At 35.6% G+C, this 22,817-nt stretch overlaps 2 protein-coding genes across 2 annotated transcripts; both read right to left on the bottom strand.

The window, feature by feature from the left end:
• Positions 1-534: 534 nt before the first annotated feature.
• HSD5 (hydroxysteroid dehydrogenase 5) lies at positions 535-7,833 on the bottom strand. Its single transcript, XM_086440582.1, has 6 exons — positions 7,548-7,833; positions 4,190-4,382; positions 3,757-3,842; positions 3,015-3,146; positions 2,393-2,560; positions 535-1,044 (listed from the first exon to the last, which is right to left on the bottom strand). The coding sequence occupies exons 1-6, from the start codon at positions 7,728-7,730 to the stop codon at positions 730-732; spliced, it is 1,077 nt and encodes a 358-aa protein (XP_086296708.1). The 5' UTR covers positions 7,731-7,833; the 3' UTR covers positions 535-729.
• A 1,103-nt stretch (positions 7,834-8,936) lies between these two features.
• Positions 8,937-22,619, bottom strand: LOC147404567 (uncharacterized). The gene is made up of 3 exons (XM_086440583.1): positions 22,218-22,619; positions 11,162-11,319; positions 8,937-9,800 (listed from the first exon to the last, which is right to left on the bottom strand). Exons 1-3 carry the CDS (start codon positions 22,462-22,464, stop codon positions 9,120-9,122), a joined length of 1,086 nt encoding a protein of 361 aa, XP_086296709.1. The 5' UTR covers positions 22,465-22,619; the 3' UTR covers positions 8,937-9,119.
• Between the last annotated feature and the right edge of the window lie 198 nt (positions 22,620-22,817).

Raw genomic sequence — 22,817 nt, forward strand, 5'->3', positions numbered from 1 at the left:
ATTCACCTTTATTAAATCCAACATATTCAACCCAATAGTAATGCATAATATTCTAAAAGATGGTTGACTGAATTATTGCAATTTTATTATTTCTTATCAACTAAATATGTTTTGAGTGAATTATTACAATTTTATGAATTTCTTTTCTCAATTACTAGAAATCCCATTCCCATTCCTACATGAGTGGAAAGTAGAATGAAAGAAGCCCATATCAACAAGATGTTCCATTCCTATTTCTATAAGAGAGGAAAGTCAATCCATCGATATGATCTACGCATATCGATTGTACATTCCATGAGATAATCAAAAAATTTAAATATTTTTTATTTTTTATTCATATGAACTTTTGATTGATGAGGAATGGATTTTATATATTATCAAAATGGTTAACTCATCATTAAAACCTTTATGCTCTGTCTTTCATGAGTTGCTAGCAATTTGTTGATAGCAAATATGCGTACTTTTGCTCGTAACAAGTCCCATCTTTCGACATAGATTGATAATGTAATCCCAATCAACCTAAACTTACAATCATTCGATTAAACACCATTCCAAATATGTGTTGGAGCCCTGGAAACATATCTGTTCACATTGTCCTCCAAGCTTTATTATCAACTTAACGTCAACTTATAGAAATTAGTCTCACTTAACCTTAATTACCATGTATTTCATACAAATTCATCGAAACACACCAACACTAAACAAGATGAAGTTGTGTTGAGAAGGAATTCACTCAAACCTGTGTTGCTGGTGGTGAGGGAGTGGAGTGAAGGTAAGCTGTGGTGGTGATGGTAGCCCGGTAAGAAGTTTTCTAGGCGAGGAGGCCTCGTGAAGTGGCCTTCCAGTCCCAACAAAGGAGTTCTTCCTTCCATCGTGTGTTGAAAAGAGCAAACGGAAGGTCCAACTTAAGACGTCGGGTGCAAAAACCCTATAAACCATAAATATATCATACCAATTGGGGAACTTCACATATGCATCACCCCTGCAAGCGCCCGATACAATCAATCTCGCATACTCCTCCACAGGCCCACTACTGAGTGAAAACTAAAAAAATATAAGCAACATATCATTAGAATAACTAAACACATTCATCAAATCATTAAGTAAGATATTATCCATTATTACATTAAAGACTTAAACCCTTTAACAAAATAATCAGTATTTTAGGTCTGCTTTCTTTTAGTGCAAACACTTTAAAGATCTTTAGAACATGTTTTTTGAAAGACTTTGGTATTAGGTGAGAGTTGGCTTCAGAACATTCAAGAAAACCTGGTCAAAGATTTTGAAAATGGATGGCCACGAAACTCCCAAAAAATTTTAAAATACAGTCTGACAATGAAAAAAATGTCTTCTTAATTATTTTTCTCCTTTTAGAGTCCTTAAAATTTGTGCTTTACATCCCCTTGGTACCTGATCATGTATTTTGGTGCCAGGTGGATGAGCAAGAAGGAAAAAGGGCTACATTGACCGAAGGACCATGAAGAACCTGGACCAAGTTCCTCATTTGGGCCCCATGGACTGCCATGTTGATCCAAATGGCATCTCAAGTTTAAAAAATCTTTTTTTTTTCATGATCAAAGATCGGCCACTGAACTCTCAAATTTAAAAATGTCTTGTATATAAGGGTAGGATCAAGAGAAAACTAAATGGCCAACATATTTTGTCCTATATTGATCAGAAGTTTCAGAATGGGCTGATTGTTTGTAAGAATGATCTCTATAGTGAGGAGATCATCCTCACAAAAAATCAGCCATTCCAAAACTTCTAACCCCATCAAAAGTTGTTTACAAAAAAATTGATGGTCCACGTTAGCCAAAACATGGCCATTTAGTTGTCTCTTGATTATGATCGTGATCCATATATATATGTGGAGAGAGAGAGAGAGAGAGAGAGAGAGAGAGATTATTTTATATTTTCTCTCTACATCCATGTGGCATCAATCATATTTTTTTTTTTTGTGGGGGGGGCTTGCCACATGGATGTGTCATCCAAGGTGATCCTTCAACCCATGAAATCGAGGCCTTGCATAATAATCTTTTCATTCGAGGGTAACCTGGAGTCAAACCCAGCCCTCAAAGTTGCACTGCAATATGTCAACCAACTGACCTATGGGTCTAAGCCCTCTCAATGCAACAAGCACTCATGAACTACCTCACATCTAATACTCGCTATGTTCACTCATAATCCTAGATGTCTAAACACAAAATCCAATGGTTGAGACAAGAGTTGTATCCCGAAAATACATCACATTTCTCTTAGATTGATCCTAACTGTTGGATTTCATGCTTATGAGTTCCCATTGCACGAGTCTACGGATCCCAACCCTATATATATTGTGCGCATGATAAATATAAGTAATGCAATTAGTATAAACCACCAAACTAGGACTTACATCTTTCTCTTCCCTCCATTGCATCTCTGCACCCTCATCTAGCTGGAGCTTGCCTCCTATAATCTGATCAGTCCCAATCCAACCATGTGTTGCAATAGTTATTCCAACTTCATCCCCAATTTCGAACCTCAACGTCTCGTAGAAGTTCATTACAGCCGCTTTTGCTGCCTAGAGACGCAAAATGAACACTAAATTAGTGCTTAATCATGCAAGATCAAGTACATTATTTTACACCAGATGAAATAAATTCCCATTTTATCCTCCTTTTTTTGTTTCCTTTTATAGGGTTTACATAAATTAATGTAGCTAAAAGAAAACTTGACATAGCAAATAAGTCCTAAAAAATTGAACATTCGCTAAGAGTGGAGTAGTCTCTGTGACAAAATTTGAAGAAAAGAAAATATCAAAAAGGGGGTTTAACTGAAAAAAATCGGCAATGAATACTTTCTCCACATAATCACTATTAAAAAAAACAAAAAACAGCATTTTTTTTCAACCTACCTCTCTGCCACAAGATTTCCCAAATTCTTTTAAAAAACTTTCACAGGTTAGCCAAACTAACCAAATTGACCCCATGAAATAATTGCCAAATCTTAACTTGGTTATTATTATTGCTACTCACAGCATATAGGCTCATTCTAGGCATCGGTAACCAACTCTCGACTGACGCATTGACAATGATCCGACCGTTGCTCTGTTTCAGGTAAGGAAGAGCAACATATGTTGGGTAAACATTTCCCCAAAAATTAATGTCCTGAAAAATGGAGACCAAATCAAAATTAGTAAATAGGAAATGAGGTTTAATGATTCTAGAATGTGATTAGAAAACCGTAATTGGGCATAAATAGAAAATAATGAAAACAAATTCTAACAAGAAGTAAACTCGTAACTTTAACTAGGCTTATATTATCTAGTCTTCTGATGAAGTAAACAAGTCTTAATGATGCATGGACAGTTATTTATCAAGCATATGTTTAAGTTCGGATTCAATTGAAAAATAAAATGGAGCACCTAACAACAAATCTTTACTGGTCAAGATCTACGACATCAACCAAAATGACGGAGGCATTGTGCCATTCAAACAACATTGAGATCAATGATGCCTTTAGAGGAGGAAATAAGGTCTAATGATTCTAGAAAGTGATTAACATATCCTAATTGGGTATAAATAGAAAATAATGATAAGAAATCCTAATCTAATAATAATGTTAATGAGAATATGATATGATGACTCGATAGTATACACCTTATTACAATGCATCCTATCTAATACTCTATGAATAAACATGATGTAATCGAGAACAAATAAAGATATGTATTAATAATCAGAAATGAAACTTTGGTAGCATCATATGAACCCTTACCATCATGAGGGGAAACACAGAGGTGTCAATGGCTTCCTCGAAATAGAAGGTGTGCCCCAAGCTGGCAGTGTTTACTAGATGATCCACTGAAATCGATATTGGAGAAAAAACAACATTATCAATACTGACTTTAATAGAGTATATTAAGATATATGTAACGTTAGTATTATCAATGTCCTTTTTTTGTCAAAATGAATGAAATTACGTACGATCCCATAATCCCTACAATCATTTCAATTAGTTTTCTAAGTTACAAAACTATCCTTTTTATTATGGTATCTTCAAGATCACCTTACATAATATTTTAAATTACCCTTACAATTTATTAAATATAAAATTAGATTACATATTGAATTTTTTTTAAGATTCTATATTTTAACCATGTGATGTATATACATTAAAAGAAAATTTATACGAAGATGGTGAGACTTACAACGACCATAGGCGTTTATGGTTTCATTGACGAATCTTCTACAATCATCTTCCTTGACAACATCTGCAGCAATGACCGTTACACATTTTGCACCCATTCGTACTGCATTTTCACTGATCCCACGTAGTCTATTTTCTCTCCTAGCCACTAATGCTAAATTTGCCCCCCTCCTTGCATATCCATAGGCTATTTGCTGTGCTTATAATCCACACATTAAGCATCAAATATTCATCACCACTGTACATACATACATATGTATGCACATTACGTGAAAAGGGGGGTAAATCCGATGCCAAGGTCAGTCCAATTTGGTCAAATTTGGTTAAATTAGACAAACCTTGGCGTCAAATTTACCCATTTTTCATGTAGTGGCATATGTGTACATGCAATTCTAGATACATGTACATGTAAGTATTTCTAAACATGAATGCAAATGTTTGCATGTCCATGCAAATGGAAAATCATAAAAGCATGCATGTGCATCACATGAGAAGAGGCTACTTATCCACCCCACACAATTCAGAAAAAGGGGTGGTGATTTAGATTTACCCCTTCACATTTTGGTAAATAGTTGGGATACCCCGTCTTTCCAAACTGATGACATGCCCCCTTGAACTTGGTCTTCTCTTTCAAACTAATGCAAAATAGCAAAAATACCCTCGTCTTTAACCTGTAACAAAAAATTGTTTTCTTCCCAAAACTAGTCATCTTCACGTGAAAATTTATACCCTGTTCTTCAACCTTAAGATTCTATATTTTTCAACCTTCAAATCTGATCAAGAACAAGATAGGATTTTTGAAGCATGATGATGGAATTTTGGATTGAAAAATCAAGAGTTATCCAAAACGTATTAAGGTGAGGATGAAAACTATGGATTGAAGTTGAGGTTCAATCGATAAAAAATAATATATCAAAGAGGTTGAAAATCTTGTAGATGACAAGTTTTATGAAGAGAATCTAGGGTTTTGGGTTGTAGGTTGAAGATGAGGGCATTTAGGTCACTCCTTCGTCAGTCTATAAGAGAAGACAAGGTCAAGAAGCATGTCATCGGTTGAAAATACAGGGCATCTCAAATATTCACCAAAACGTGGAGGGACATATCCAAATAATTAAAAAAAAATCATCTACCTTCTTTAAAAGAAAAATGGAGGATTATTTTTGGAAACCAACTAGTTGCACACCACCCGCAACCAATCGCACTCCATCTCTTAGAAATTTTCCTTTGCACTTCTTTGGCTTTTGTTTTTTGTTCTTCTTCTTCAACCGTGCTCATATAAATTATTGTAGGTTCAATAATTTTTGTAAAAATTACTTGATCGTATAACAAGCGTGATTACAATTTACACGAGTAGAAAAGAAGTCACGAGAAAGTAAATATACCTAAATCTTAATGTTACTGATAATGAAGTGCAATTAATAGGTTAAAATAGATGTTATAAAAAAAGGTTATCTTTTAGGGTTAGTGTGCACATCAAATAAAAAAATTAATTAATTTATATTATGTCAATGTCCCCTTTCACTTCTTTTTCCCATTTTATTGGGTGTTTTACATATACACATCCACGCTTTGGAGAATATGTTAGTTAACCTCCAATGTTTTCAAACTGATGGCATACCCCTTGAACTTAGCCTTCAGTCATAGACTAATGGAAAATGACTTTATGTACTATCTTCAACTTGTAGACAAGGCATTTTCATCCCTAGATTTTCATCATCAAAAATTGATCATCTTCAACCTTAAGATTCTATCTACTTCAGCCTTCAAGCCTCAAGGCAAACTATGAAATTTTGGATAGAAAATTCTAGTTTTTCGTTTTTTATTTGTTTTTATTTTTTTAACAAATGTTAAGGCGAGGTTGAAAACAATGGAATTTTGGATAAAAGAATTCAAGGCATTTTTACAAAGGCTTAAGGAGGGTTAATCTTGACTTCTATAAGAGTTATAGAGCTTGAAGATGACGGGTTTGAGAAACAAACAAAGAGTTGTTTGGCTAAAAATTCACTTATTGAAAGTTATCAAAAGAGATACCCATGTGCTTCGAAACTAGTGACGTGTCTCCATTGACCTTAATCTTCTAATCGACTAGTGGAAAAAGACCTCAATACCCTATTCCTTAACTTCTAACAAAAATCCTTGATTTTTCTTCCGCAGTCCAGTCATCTTCAAGCACTTCAATATTTAATATTTTAAATATATTTGATCTACTAAACCTAATTTTCAATTCATGGTTTTGTTCACACTAACCATTTATAGAATACCCTAGATTTTCTTTTACCCAAAACCGTAGATTATTCTACCCAAAATTCCATCCTTTACCTATTTTCCAAAAAGTATAAAATATTTTCTTCCCAAAACCAATCATCTTCAATCTATTCGACCTTGTTACATTACCTAATTAACCCATTGTATAAAACCCTTGATTTTTCTATCCAAATTTCCTCGTTTTATATTTTCATAAAAAGAGCTGTAGGTGACTGGTTTTGAAAGAAAAATCAAGGCTTTTGGGTAAGAGTTGAAGATGAAGGCATTTGGATCTTTTTTCCATTAATCCATTGAGAAGATTTGGGGGGAGGGGGAGGGAGGGGAAGCATGTTTAAGAGATCCAAATTTTAGTTGTAAAATTGATTTTCTTTCCAAAGTTTTAAGTTAGGTGTTTTTTAAGGGTTAGCCATATTATCCTATCTAATACCAATAATATCACAAAAAAGAAGACTATTGAAAATGATGTATTAGTAAAAATTCAATACAAAATCTTAACTATGACATTTACCTTTGGTGGGACCAAACTACAAAAATCAGAGTGATTGGTGATTTTTGGCTGTTTGATCTTGGTCTTTCCATCAAAAGTCTTGAAACCTTAAGATTATAAAGAACAGTTCTGGTTCACAATTAAAAAGTTGCAACCTAACAGTTAAGAATCACCAATCAGCCTCATTTTTTTCTTTTTTTTTCTGGGTATCGGAACTTTTGGATCCAGTGAAGGTATCCTTTAAAACAATTTATGATCTAGAGGAAAATCCATTGATAAGATGGACTGTGATTGAACATGAACTAATAAGAGATTTAGCTCTCAATTGTGGAAGTATCTCCAATTTGATCAGAACCCTGCATGGTTTCCACTTGTGTTCAGATAACTCACCTACCACCTTATTTATTTATTTATTTATTTTTAAATAAAAATAAGAAGAAAGAACATCTATTGCCCCAGCAACTTTTGCTAACGCCACCCCAATTCATAAGTAAATCATAATTAGCACACATCTTGGGGTGGCGTTAGAAAAAAAAAAAAAAAAAAAAACAAGTGAGTGTAGATTTGTAGAGTGAGTTAAATCTATTTGATTGAAAGAAGAATTTACCTCACCAATACCAGAAGAAGCTCCAGTGATTAAAACGACCTTATCTTCCATGTTTTGTGTGTAGAAAGAGTTGAAGATCCACTCACATGCATGTATAAATTTTAAGGTTGGCCATGCAAAGGCTATCATCACCAGACTTGCTGGTGGTACCACTATATTTAGTAGAGAATTTAATACATCCATAGCCACACTACAACTCTCTCTCTCTCTCTCTCTCTCTCTCTCTCTCTCTCTCTCTATGAGAGCTACTGATAGAGAGAAGAAGAAGAAGAAGAAGAAGAAGATCAAGTGGAGGGTTATTAGTTGGAAGAGATAAGAATTGATGAAGAGCCGACGAGGGAGTCTCTGTGTGTGTGCGTGTGACGTGTCGTTTAGTGCTCAACGTTTAACACCGAAGTAAATCATGCATTGGAGTTGTTGACAGGTGCCTAGAAGCTATTAATGTTAAAACACAAATGGAGAAATCTGTTTCTTTCTCACACAAAAAATAAAAAATTCTTGTCGTATTTGTAATTTTTCTCTTCATACAATCGTTTGGACCACAGCTGACCAAGACTTTCTGGCCCATCTTCTATAGATGTATATATCTAGTAGTGATGATCAGTTTGAATGGTGATTTCTAACCGTTAGATAGAGTACCTAAACTAATAGTTAATTAGAAATCGAAAAATTCTAGATGCCTCAAGCTTAAAACCTAACCCTTAAGCAAGCTATAGGCTGGATGTCCCATATGAATTGACAGATTCCTAAGAAAGGGTAGTAAATCCCTAAAGTGTTAGATTATCCTGACTAACTTGGTAAGATCTCAATTCTTACTGAGGGCCGCTGGGCCCACATAGATTTTCCACATTGGCAACTCACAGCACTCCAGATTTCACAAAAAAAAACTCAGATTCAAAAAATCAAAAATTTAAGCTAGACTCATGATGTTGACAATGAACGGCAATCAAACACCCAAATTTAAAATTAAAATTTAATGCACATACTAAGGCGTCAAGGAAGAGGAACTTAGGATGAGGGTGGTAAAATCCAAAGGAATTTGAATGCAAATCAATCCAACAAGCAGAGGCCTCGAGGAACGGAAGAATTAATTGGAGAACACATCAAGTTATTATGTTATTGGGGAGGGGACTCATAAGAGTTCAGAATGTTACAACCAAGACTCCTGATGGACCTGTAACCACAATTTTTTTTTTTATGTTTCCCTAGATCAAGTTGAGATTTTTTTTTTTTTTTTTTTTTTAAAAAATGCATCTTTTTTCACTATTGAAAAATACAAACAAAATTCCTGAATAAATAATCTTGAACAACTTCTTACTACATCTATCAGTATAAATTTGATTTTTCCAGCAGTAACATAAGTACCATTTATCACTGAAGCTTCCACTCTAACAAGAAAAAACTCCATAACTAATTTCATAAATTCACTTCACTAATTAAAATATGACATTACGTTCAACAAGCATAAACACAGAATTTTTTCAAGAAAAAAAAATAAAAGGATGATCTACCGAAACCTCGAGTCCCAACAAACTTAACTGTACATTTGGGTTTTACTTAAATACACTTTCATCAGCTATCTTGTTTGGGTTTCCTGCTAAGTTCTGAGTACTGACCACCCATTAGTTGCAAAATCTCCTCCCACAAACCTTCTGACGAAGAATCAGCCAAAGTCCCACTAATCAAATTTGCACTACAAGCCGCAACATACCAGTAATCTGACTCAATCTCCTCCCTCAACTGATCCAACTGCCACCCTGCATACCCAACAAAGAATCTAAAATCCTGCGGCCTAAGAACTCCTTTCTTTACTAACCCCGAAGCTTCTTCCAAACTGTTTCTAGCACCAAAACACAATCCGGGAATCACTTGTTCAAACCCGGGAAGTTGTAAATTACCTCCCATCTTTAACAAGAACATACTAGCTTCAAGAGGACCACCAAAATGAAGAGAACAGTCTGCAAAGGTGGTAGCTAGATCCATGTTTGTGGGCTTCATGTGTTTAATCTTTTTGTGAAGTGGGCGGTTGATGACAACTCCAAAAGGGCCCTCTCGTGGATCTTTACTTCCGGATCTAAGGAGAAGGACAACAGTCCTTTCAAAGGTTCGAACTCCATCAAGCTTCTCGGTGGCGACCAAGACACAGCCGGTCTCAGGTACAGATATAGGGTGTGCCCACTTCACACCAAGAGGTTTAGAGGACTCACGGATAGTCCCGTCCGGGACAGAAGCATCAGTGTCTACAAGTAGTACCTGGATAAGAACGTCAAGTGTTTATTTTCGTTAATTTTAGATGCAAGAATTCCTAGCAACATCATTACCATCAGGAAAGTTAGTGTCAGATTCCTTGTGCAACACATCCACGGTTGAGCCAGGATAACAGAGCAATACAATGTAGGTTACCTACACAATTTCAAAATGTAGGTCGCAAAGAACCACGGTACGAGACCCCACAAGAGCGTGTCATAAAGTGACTCCCAAGTTGTTGGATGTTTTTTTTTTTAAATGTCATAATGCACTGTTTCCAATTTTTCAAAAATAATCAGCATGACCATATTTTGTTCAGTGTCAACATGCAAGATGAATCACAAAATAGGGAAGGTCAAGAGTGAACCCAGATATAGGGGTATACAAAGATGAGGGTATTTGAAGGTTGAAGTGATGAGTAGGATAAAAAAGATGTTGAAGATGGTACATTTTGGGAAGAAAAGAAGTGGATTTTTTATTTACAGGTTGAAGATGAGAGTTTTTGGTCAATTTTCATCAGTCTATTAATAATATAGACTACAGTCGAAGGGGCATGCTATCAATTTGAAATTTAGGGGGATATCTCAAATATTACTAATATGTGGAGGGGGTGTAAAAAATTAGAGTAAAATTATGAAGTTCACTTGGTTCACGTTGTTTCACGAACCAAGAGCAAACTGTACCGCAAACTGGTTCCAATTCCTTACAAGCGAATTCAGTAACCCTGGAACAGACTTCTCAAATTATATGCACTTCACCCTTTCCAACAATTGAACAAAACCAATCAGCATTTCAAAAATGTTTGATTAACTAACAGAAAATCTGTGGAACTACAAGGAATGCTTTATCGCAAAACTATACATTTACTATTATAATGAGAGAAGGTGGTGTAGAAGTGGTTCAAGATCAAAATTTGGATTCCAAAAATGCCCCCCACCTTAACATTTTAACTTAATATAATAGGGGTCATTTTGGTCAAAAACCAATAAAATTGCAATCGCACGCCCTAAAATTGCGTGTAGTTTTCAAAATTACAAGACATCCTTTTATTTTCAAATTTACAAAAATATCCTCTTTTTTACTATGTAATCTTCAAAACCACCCTTTATTTAATATTTTAAATTACAAATAAGCCCTTTAGATACACGTGTGTTTGCACATGCCACCCTTCTAGTGAAATTGTAACATGTGAAAAGAGAGAAGGGTTGGGGGTGAATTTCCATATACCCCAGGTCAATAAGTGGAGTGAAGAAGTTTTCTTTCTTTTTTCCTATTTTCTTAACTACATGATGATACACTACTATTTTATGCTGGAGAAATAAGAAAAGCGGAATTTTATCTGAATAGGAAGAAACATCATGATCTACCTGCTCCCGAGCAACGAGATTTGCTCTGACAGTTCTCCAGTCTGAAACTATACCATGGAACTTATTAGTGGTAGAATCATCAGATTTGTTGCTTTCAGGAGTAGAATCGCTTCCTTTTGAACCATCACCTCCTTCAGGAATAGATTGATCACTATTTCCTGTAATAAAAGTAATGCTCATTATATGCAACTTAAATTAATATAAATGTGTTTCAGATACGGTAGTCTCTTGTAGAGCTCTCTCCACATTTGATACAAACGAGTGTTATAGGAGACATGGTCATCCTTGCTAAACCTGTTTACCAGTTGAGCTGGAATCCAATCAATCTTTTTTTTGGCTTAGACAAAGAGTTAGTATCAGCAGAGGTGAAGGTGGGTTCAATGGGATTTGAATCTAGGTCATGGGATCAACACTTCTCGAGCCTTTTTCAATCAATCTAGTTTAAGTATATACATGTTTCCTAATATCCAATAGAAAGCTTTGAATGGAGTATCGAGATTAACAGATATCACTATATTGAAGACATAGCTACCTAGCAACCCCACTCCCTCTTTGAAATGGATTCTACCAAACCCAAGATGAGTCTAGGGCTGACTTTTGTGAGGATGATATTTTCACAATGAGATCGTCTTCACAAAAAATTAAGCTCAATTGGAAACTTCTAACCCTATGAACTAGAAGTAAAATAAAAAGTGAAAGAATGCTTTAACTTTAACATAATTTTGATAGAGTTGGAAGTTTAGAATGGGTTGATTTTTCGGTACTATGTACTCATTATGGAGATCATACACAACAAAGTTTAGGCCTAGACAATCCATGTGAGCCTACTTGAAAATGAATTGAACACTAATCTCTGGTGAAGATCTCCTCAGCATGGAGATTATGCTATAAAAAATGACCATTCTGAAACTTGTGATCCAGCCAACTGTTAGCTAAAAAATTTGATCAAATTGAAGGTCCTTGCTGTTTCAATTTATAAAAGGTCAACCTATTAAGAAGGGGGCGCACAATGAATATAAAAGGGTCATTTACTAAACATGGGTATGATAATGTCACACCTGGAAGCAGGCGAATCCCACACTTAAAAAGTTCTATAATCAGCTGAAATTTTTGTTAGGATCAGCTCCATGATTAAAGGATGCTCACCAAAAATCAGCCCATGTGGGTCCCACTTGCCCATGTGGAAAACCACTAAGAATATTGGTAGGGATAGGTTAACATGTATTTTTGTGCTAGACTAAATGACACTGATCAAGGGGCCAACCAGGAAATGACTCCAGGCTTGTTATAAGAATCATTAGTTCTTAAATTTAACATAGAGATTTATGAAGGTGCCAACTACTTAAGTTGATAATGCCTAAGAAAGGTAATACCACAGAACTATGATTGAAAAAAAGACAGTATATTAGGGGGATTCTAGGAAGAACCCCAACACAAGATAAAATAAATCAACGTGATTTGGTTTGGGCGTGTTAGAATGAAGACCAATTGTAACACCATTAAGGAGTGCATTGGTGAAAGTAGAGGCTTCTAAAGGATTATGGGAAGGCCAAATATGAAATGGAGCAATAGCATAAGAAATGAAGATACATGCATTGACAAAACATAACTTACTGAATGTCAAAATCTATTCATGTTGCCAGCTCCAAATAATAAAGGTAAGGTATAGATGATGATGAAGACGACATGTACTTACCAACGTGAAATACTTGCCTAATAAGTTTCTTATTTTTCTTATTCATTTTGAGATATGTTTCTATCTTTTAGGTATTCTGATATTTTTTTGTTAAAAATGGTTGAAATTTCCATGCACATCTGTGATTTTTCTATACACGGGTGTAATTTTATAAAACGAAAAGGGCCTTCTTCTGTATTTTCCTATGACAAGTACCTGAAATTGATTTCGACTTAAGTATGTTGAAATATTGAAACCATGGTTTGGGGTGCCAGCTTGGTAAGTTGGTTAAAGTCTGCAAGTGTTGATACCATGACCTAGGTTCAAAACCCACATCCACCTAGCTTGTTTCGCTTGCCTAGCAAAAGAAAAATTGAACCATGGTTTGCCTGAGCATTGGCATCTAAATAATTTGGTTGTCATGATTTTGTAGAACTTGCCCCGTAACACATTTTCAAGTCTTGACTTTTCTTATGCCTCTTTAGTTTTACTAAACATCTGTGATGCACGCAATAAATTTACTCTTTCAGAAATGCTAAATGGTAACTTGAAAGAAATACATTAGTTTCATCTACCTCGTTGTTAATCAAAGTATACATATAAATTCTAAAATGCCCCAATTATACCCAATTTGAAGTCTACATATTACAAGGATGTTTTCAGAAAAATATGGATATCAACCCTTTAATTAAGGACATATATGAAGAAAATAGTAAAAAATGACAAGAGTTAAATATGTTTTTTGTAAAAATAACAGTTCTAGGCTCTAGTGGTGAGCCACATTCCATTAGTAGAGATATGAATAGCAAGACTAATTCTAATAAGAGCTAATTAAACTCCATAGAGAGCATGCTGTAGAGTGTATATTTTGCTCCACTCCTGGGCGTGCCATACCCTAGTTAAGCCTCATGATCCCCTTACATTCATAGTTCTCCCTTTCTCCAACAGATCGGTCTTTTGGAGTAGTTGGTTGGTTAACATATGCCCATAGAAGTGTTTTTGTGATACATTAATGAGTATGACAATTTACTTGTATATAGCACAAAGTTATTAGATTAAAATTGATGTATCCTAGATCCCAACCATATAACAGGCCAAATTTCATTACTACAACAAGGCCTAAAATGAGGCCTTACCAGGCCTTAAATGGACACAATACAGCAGGGCTGTTTTACTGTTAAACAGATCTTAAAATCAGGCCTTGCTGTATAGACCTCAATACAGCATGGGTTGAACTACTGTTCAACAGGGCATAAAATAGACAGTACTGGGCCTTAAATAGATCGGGTCCATTTAAAAAATAAGTCATTATGTTGCACGTGCTCATTAATGGCAGCTTTAGTGGTAAGGCTGTCAATGGATAGTCAAAAATTCGAATCTGAACTGAAAAATTGGATATTCTAAATAAATAAAAAATTGAATTCAAATAATTTTTAAGACTCGAAAAGTTTTGGGATATGGATTCAGATATTGACATATCCGATTCGATTTATATAGATATAATGATCATTATTATTATATATCAATTAAATATGATAAAAAATAGTTTTTTTTTTAAGAAATCTCTTGAATTCTCTCTCCAACTATTTGTTTCTCCTCTCTCCTTAGGGTTACAACAAACAAGCCAGGAGATCCAACGATCTTCTCTGGCGAATAGGTGACATCCAAGTAAGTAACCCTCTCTCTTCTTAGATAATTCTTTGTCGGAAGCAACCTCTTCCCATTCAACTACTAGCATGGCCACTAACCCCCAGAAGGTCTAACCGACCATTAGGGCTGAACTTGAAGCATGGGACACCTCTCCAAGTAACATCTCTCATCTTCAACCTCAAGCGAAAACAAACCCTATATTTTTCTCTCAAAATCCATCAATCTCAACCTTCCTTTAACCCTCTGAAAAAACCCCTTTTTCTACCCAAAAATTACATTAATTTCTATTTCCCAAAAATCCAATATTTCCTTCGACGTTTGTAAGTTGAAGAAAAGGATAGTTGGTTGATGTCATATGATGACTGGATTTGAAGATGAAAAATGGGAGGGTTGAAGATGACTGGTTTTGAGGGGAGAAGATCAAGGTCTTTGACTATAGGTTGAAGACGAGGGCATTCAATTCATTTTCAATTAGTTTATCATAGAATACTTAGTTCAAAGGAGGCATTGATCTGAATTTCAGATGTCATTTGAATCTGATATTCTTATTGGACGAATTGGATATTATCTGATAGGATAATTGGATTCCAATTCGAATATTGCTGTAGAATGTCCATGGGATTCGGATTCAAATATAATTGAAAAAAAAAAAAACACAGATTCGGATTTGAATATACATGTATTTGAACTGATTACTATCTGTTGACAGCCCTATTCAGTAGCCACTTTCTTTTCTTTTTTGACAAGTCCAGTGGCCACTTTTTCAGAGGCTACTTTTCAAGATTTTTACAGGCCACTTTCAAAGGCCTATTGTATAGGAGTTTCAAAACATTGTAATGAAGGAATCTTAGGGTTTTTTTTTTTTTTTTTTTTTTGCTTTCTACTTTGGTTAAAAGGAGACTTTTTTAGTGTTTTATTGCTGCTCTTATGCAACTTTGTATAAGAGCTGAAATAAGTCCAGAATTCTCTTCAACTGAAATTTATGGAAGAAACAGGTGAATTTTCTCCTATTTCTTCTGCTGCCTAGTTTTTCAAATTAATTTCCTGCAGTCTACATTATTGGAATTAGAACCAGGTTAAATACCTTGGATGGTATGCGACCAAGGAGGAATCCTACAACAAACCAACAGCTTGGTTAAGTGGAACACATGTTTGAGGATATTACCAGAAGACTAGATCTACTTATGTGTGAACATGTAGTATAACCAGGCTTTGAAGGTGATGAATATGAGGATGAGACAAATGACTGCAGACATATCATATTGCTGATGAAGAGCTCCAACTAAATTTGGGTTTAAAATTCATCAAATCAGCGGTCAACACCGCGAAAGAGATTATGGAATCAATGTGGAGATGCCAGAATTTCACAGTGGAATGAACCCAGAAGAATTTATTAAGTGGCTGGGAAAGGTAGAAAACATTTTTGACTTCAAAGAAATACCTAATCATCACAGGATGAGATTTGTAACTGCTAAGTTTTTCGGTTATGCATTACCATGGTGGGAAGATGGTCAATCAGATCATCTTCGACAAGAAAAAGAAAGGATCTCATCATAGTAGAAGATGAAATTTCATCTTCATCACAAGTTTTAAAAAAAAACTACTCCAAATATCTTCATCAACGAGGTCAGAATTTATGACAATGTAATAAGAGTATCATAGAATATACATAGGAGTTCTATCTCCTCACGACACAGACTAACATTAATGACAAATGGATCGGAAGAGAAATGGATCAACCATTACATCAATGATGTACATCAACAAATTCAAGATGAAATTGCTATGCATGATATTTTGAAGGTAGACTATGCCTATCTTTATGCCTTAAAGGTGGAGAAAATGTTAATAGAAATTCCAGCCCAAGGATGTTGAGGCAAAGAGATTCTTGTTCCTCCCCTAGAACTTCAGCCCCCATGGTGAAGTTAGTCAAAGACAAGATACCAATCAGCCAAAACAAGAACTGTTAATTACGGAGTTTCCTTGACATCAATTTCGTGACCAATGTGTTTGAAGGCCTCCTATCTATAATAATAAGAAAAAAAAAAAAATTTTAAAAGGCCTCCTTGTGCATCTACAACAACATCAGATTATTTCACAAACACCGCCTTCAACAAAGTATCCAACAGGTATATCTGAGGTTGTGCCTCCCTAAGAAACCCCAAGACCTTCTTGGACTCAATTTAGGTGACCTAGCAACCCACCTTCAGGATAGAAAAGCCCTAACGCTAGTGCTCTCAAGTTCATAATTTTTTTTCCCTTCAGTTACCTTCTCAGTTAGCTTCGGCTAGTTGAAGATCCTTCCTCGGCTAATCGAAGATCCCTCGGTTAGAATTCTAGAGCCACTGTAAACTGGTCTAAAATTCCTCGATTAGCTTTGACTAACCAAAGAGGATCCTCGATTAACCGAAGGATTTCCTCAGCTAACCAAAGAGCAATCGGTCAGATTTTCAGAGGCAGTATAAAATTGATCTTTGGAGCTTCGGTCAACTTCAGCTAACTGAAGCAAGTTTTTCAAAACTAGCTGTTAGACCCCTCAGTGACCGAGAAGGATCTTCGGCCAATTGAACGTAGCCATTATTTTCAAAATCTTTTAAATATAAGCCCAGCTCCTTGGGGTTTTTTGCTTGATCTATTGGAGAGATTTAGCCATTATTTTCACACGCACCCTTCACTCTTCTTCTACATCCTTGGGAGTCAAGTAACATTGTTTCTCTTGATGAAGAACCCAAATTCCTAACCTAGATCAAGAGCTTCAAACTTTTCCACCCACATCCTAGGCACAATCCCATCAACGTACACTTGGAACATCAATTGGAGAAAGCTAAAGATGATTGGAGCTGGAGCATTCTTGAAGCATTGAAGAGATTCAAGCCTTTCAAGCTATATTGGTACATCTACATCAAAATGCAAGAGTCATCGCCCCTTGGTCACTTATCTATCCCTTACTTTTCTTTGGTTTCTATTAGGAAAAACAAAGCTCTTGAGTGGTAGAGCACCAATCAAAGAGTAAGTAGTGGGTTTGTTGGGTTTTCCTTGGTAAAAACCTAGTAGTCTTGGGAATATCTCCCTTGTTCAGGTTCTAGTTTTACCTTGTCCAAAACCACAGTGAGAGCTCTTGTGATAGGTTTAGTGGTTTGTCCTTGAAAAATCAGCTGTAAAAGGTTTGGGATGAACCACAAACCTTTAGATAGTGAAAATCCAAGATCCTACGTGAGGGAACCTTGGGTGTGGGTGTAGGAATTTGGTCAAACTACTATAAATCTCGTGTGCTTTAAGTGTTTGATGCTATTTCTGACTGAAATTGCTTGCTTGATTTAAAATCCTAATATCAATCAAAAAAAAATAATAATAAAAAATAATCCTAGCACGTGCTAATGTTACCCTAAATGTGATTATATATATATATATATATATATATATATATTTCCCTTCTTTTAATTTTAATGTGACCCTATGTTGAAATTTGCTTAGGAAGCTAAATCTAGGAATTACTTACATAGCCATACCTAAGACTTAGAATTTATGCCTCTTGCAAAACGTTTTAAAAAGTCATATTCACCTCTACAACTAAATTAATATTTAAAGGTGTAATTTCAAGAAGCACAGACCCCCAATTCCCTCAACAATGGAAAGGAGGATGTCAAAAGGTGGTTGTCGCCCATATAGACCACTGCAAACAACATGAACTGAATTAGTTGTTTGAAGTGTCATCATTCAAACACCACCATTTTGAATGTCTTAAATGTCAAACCAAACTAAAGGTCAACTTGCTAAAGAATAGGAAATTTACGAAGAGGAAGGTATTGAAAATTGTAGAAGTGAATGACGATGTTGAAAGTTTGTGATTCAAAGAGCCATACTCACTTCACCAAAAGTTATTGATGATGATTGATGGCTTTGCTTCATTATATCCGGAAGACCTGAACTATGTTACCTAGTTCATTGGTTCGAATTCAAGTTTGTGGCTCGCCACTCTAGAACGAATCCGATTCGTGGGAGTAGAGAGAGAGAATTCGTTTCTTGGTTCGCTAGTTTGGTTCGCATGTGCATATATATAATTCAAGTATGCATGTTACAAGTACAACTATAATATTAAAGAACTCTAAGAGCTAAATAGAAATAAATACATATAATGATTCCAATTTTAACTAGGTATACATGAAGAAGTAGACATAATAGAAGATTAGCTTCTCTTTTATACACATACACAAAGAAGAAGGAAGATGAAAAGGCATACTCAAAATTTCTCAACAAAAAAAAAGGTTATATCTTCACTATTTGGATCACCAAACCCAATGAAAAAAGTGAATTGGAATGGTTGAATTCGCAAATTGGTTAGTACTTGGTTCGTTGTATTCCATGAACCCAGCACAAACCGTACACAAAATGATTGCAATTTGGTATGTTAAGAACGAATCTAGTAACATAGCCTTGAACTAAGTGAACATCTGGTGAACAATTATGCACCATTACCATCAATAATGGAAGAAGTGAGAATATAGTATCATGAGAGATGGAAGACAAGCTGAAGCATTAAAAATAGGTAAGAGTCGGAAAGGATGATCGAGGACGTGTCATAACCCAGATAGAGGCTTCTAACTTAGCTAACACCAACTCAAGCGGAAGCAGCTCTATATTTATTTTATTATGATAAAAAAAAAACTCCCTTAAAAAAGTTGTATAAAGGAAAGCAGCTTCCACTGAAGGTGAATCAACTTATTCGCCTCTTAGGTTACTAGCGCATTTCAAAAAGAAGACACAGGGAAGGAAGTCAACAAGGGAATCAAACCCAGGACTCGATTACTGACCCTGGTTTGATATCGCAGCACTTCCTCTCCCTATCGGCTTTAGTAGCAGCCCTTCGGACTAGCTAAGGTGCCAGTTAGTGCTTCGCTTTGAAATCGCCTTCCTTCTTCCTTAGTCTGATGCTAAGACTGCTATCCGAAACAATCTGTTCCAGGGCTCGTGTTATCATTCCGAGTTAAAGAAGCTAGCACCGAGGCGATAAGCATGCGGAGGTGTGCGCTAAAGAATGGACTTTAGTTGACTTAGTCTTTTTCAATATGGTTTGGAGGTGACTCACTTTAATGGTTGCAAGCAGCCTATTCAACCCGAGGACCGTGTCCATTGCTTGGTGTTCTTTCCACGTAAACTTCTACTTCTTGAACTGACCTTTCATGAGGGAACGATATTGATCCTCATTCATCTATATGTAGCTGCCTTTGAGGGGGTTTCTATAGCGGTCTGCTGCGATGGAGTCTTTTCATTTGGAGCGGACCTTTCCCTTCCAGGGAAGGCGTGAATCCTCGATCCTAGCTAGTTTGATCTCTCTTTTTAAGGTTTCCAATTGGATGGTTATAAGTCTACCATACAATATCAAACAGAATGCATGGTCATCCGAACATTGAGAAGCAAGGTTTAGTATCTTAATTCGGTGTCAATAGTTAATTGACCGAAGGACGTACCTAGGGTACGGTGCCCGAACACAATTTCTATCTTTCTACCAGGGCCCTCTCTTTTGGAATTTCATCCACAGAACCAAGAACTGATGGAATTGTTGATGCCACCGCCCAAGCACCAAATGGGGAAAGAAGAGTGGAATTAATGATTTGAAAAAGAGGGGTGGGTCTAGCCAAGGATTGAGTCCTTTTCTTTTGGATCTGCTACTCGACCCGTATTCTGTTACAGGTTCGCCTAGCGCTTCCATCGATAGCTTATACCTGCGGACTTTGAAGCCAATTGCCATCCTCCTTTTAAAGCATCCCGTTCTTCGATTTCTGATTCATATGCATCTCAAAGCCGACTAAACAAGGATTAACATTGTAATCGAAATAGAGTCATCTGTAACTTTAGGCTAATGAAATTGATACATGAATAAAGTGAGATCTTGGAACAAGGGCAGTGAGCACTAGGTTTGATCCTTCACACCAAAAGGACCTAGTCCATATAAAACTAAAAACAAATGCAGAGGCTTGGGCAAGCACTCGGGTCAGTGGATCAGTTTAAGAAAGCAAATCACTCATATTGGACTAGATACGACAGCATACCTATTGTAATGCGTTCCAACAGTTTATCCTATTTATGATTACGAAAAGGCTTTTGTTGCATACACTAGCTTTTTCAATCATGAAGGAGGTTTTGTCCTCTTTTTTTAACTACTCAAGTTATGAACTGGTTTAACTTGATTTGTTGGAACCACTTAGTTAGATCCATGTAATTATGAAGCTCGGACAGTGGGAAGGAATGAAAAACCTAACAAAAAGGTAATGGGAGTTCAACTCTCTTATGTAGGACAATCTAGAATTGTTCAATTCTAGGGTTGTTCGACTTTGGGAAGGGTGATAGAAAGGGTAATTAGGTGGTGAAATACTAAATTTTGCAATTAGGGTTTGGGGAAGGTTAGGGTATTTGGTTGGGGTTAGGTGTAGATTTGGGAAAGAAAATAATGGTATAGGTGTACATGGTTTAGGAAGGATTTGATGGGTTTCTTGAAGGATTCCAGAAAAAACATTTCTTGAAAATAAAAATAAAAACATGAAAAAACTAGGAAAGATGTAAAAATTTAAGGAAAAAAAAGATAAAAACAGAAGAAAATAGATAATACCTATGTCTCACACCACGATCCAAATCTAGACAAAACTCAATACGAGAGCTGTAAAATTTTCTTTATTCCATTCATTATTAAAAAATTAATTACAATAATCATATATATAGGCTAGACTCAAAATCCTAATCCGAAAATGAATCAAATCCTATCCTAATAATAACTCAAATCCTAATCGAATTAAAATAACATAAAAATTGATGGTTTTTAACCTCGAGAGTCAATCCCGTGTAGAACTAACATCTCATTGGTATTTTGGCCATAACTTTCTAAAAACTCACCGGAATTACAAAATCTTGGGCTCATTGGATATGTAACTGAATAGCATTTTAAATGGCACAAAAAATCCACTCAATACAACAAGTTTTAACCCTAAAAATAAGACCTAAATAAAAATGACATGTATAGTAAATAAACTCGAATTAAACTCCTAGAATAACCCAAAGACAACTCAAAACTAAAAAACAATCCCGAATAATAAAAAATTAAATCTAAACCCAAATAAGTAGAAACATAAATAATTACAATCTCGTTGGAACCCATGATTGTTGACTTGATTTGCATCTTGGCAAGATATGTGAAGTGTTGTTCCCACATCCTAAGTTCAAACCCCCTTGAACCCAACTTCTTGTGTGAACCACTAACCCTATACCTATAAAAAAAAAATATTAAACTTAGACGCGGCACACCCTTCCATCCAAGAACCCAGGTCAACATTCCTCTCTAGTGGAACAAACAACAATTCCAGTTCTGTTCAGTAAGGTCAAGTATACTAATCTTAATACCAACTCTTACAGCCAATAAGAAATTTATTTATTATTTTTGCCTGTTATTTTCCTCTTACGCAAGCAGGTAAAAATGGGTTTTGAACACTTGTCTGTTGTACTACCACCCACAAACTGTACCAACTTAGAAAGCTGTTGCCTTAGCATAGAGACATTACCATTGCTTCACAAAATCTTAAAGATTGTAGATGACAACAAATGCAGAAGATCATACGTTGGAAAATTTCCCTCTCAAAATCATTTTTTTTTTTTAGAATGATCAATCAAATATGTTCTTCCAATCAAATTTAAGAGTATCTATATGCATAAAAAGATAATAATCTAAAGTGGAATTCTCACCAGAAGAGGACGAATTGTCGTGATTCTTCTTCCCCATAGCTCGTACGACCAAAGATCGACATGGAGAAGAAGGCTTCAATTTCGAAACCCTAATATCGAAAAAGTTCCCCAAATCATCAACTCGGAAAGATCCCATCTTAACGATATTGCAAGAGAAAGGTCTGTCAGCGAATGAATTTCGCTGCAAAAAAGGGAAGATTAGAGGGCATCGATTACTGTAATTTACATGGAGAGACCAAAGATCCATACTCCCCTCGAAAAGGGTATCGAAGGGATTCTCGATTAAAGGTCGAAATTCTGAAAAGTTTACTCGATTTTGTTTGATTTTTTTATCCCAAAACGTTAGAAACAATGAGAGGAAGATAAGAAAAATGAGCAAAACTGATAATAAAATAAAATAAAATAAAAATGTGACGATAGAGAGAGAATATGCTCAGATTAACCGCATTATAGAAATAGAGTGTTAATACTCTGCATTGGCGGTCGGAACCACTCCACTGAGAGGGGCTGATGTGGACCCTAGATAGGGATTGATGTGGACCACTTCACCACTATTAACAACTTTTAACGAATATTTTTGTAAAATTCGCATTATTTTGA

Source organism: Akebia trifoliata, chromosome 4, assembly GCF_017979445.1.
Source record: "Akebia trifoliata isolate Shusen 1 chromosome 4, ASM1797944v1, whole genome shotgun sequence".
In the NCBI taxonomy this organism is placed as follows: Eukaryota; Viridiplantae; Streptophyta; class Magnoliopsida; order Ranunculales; family Lardizabalaceae; genus Akebia; species Akebia trifoliata.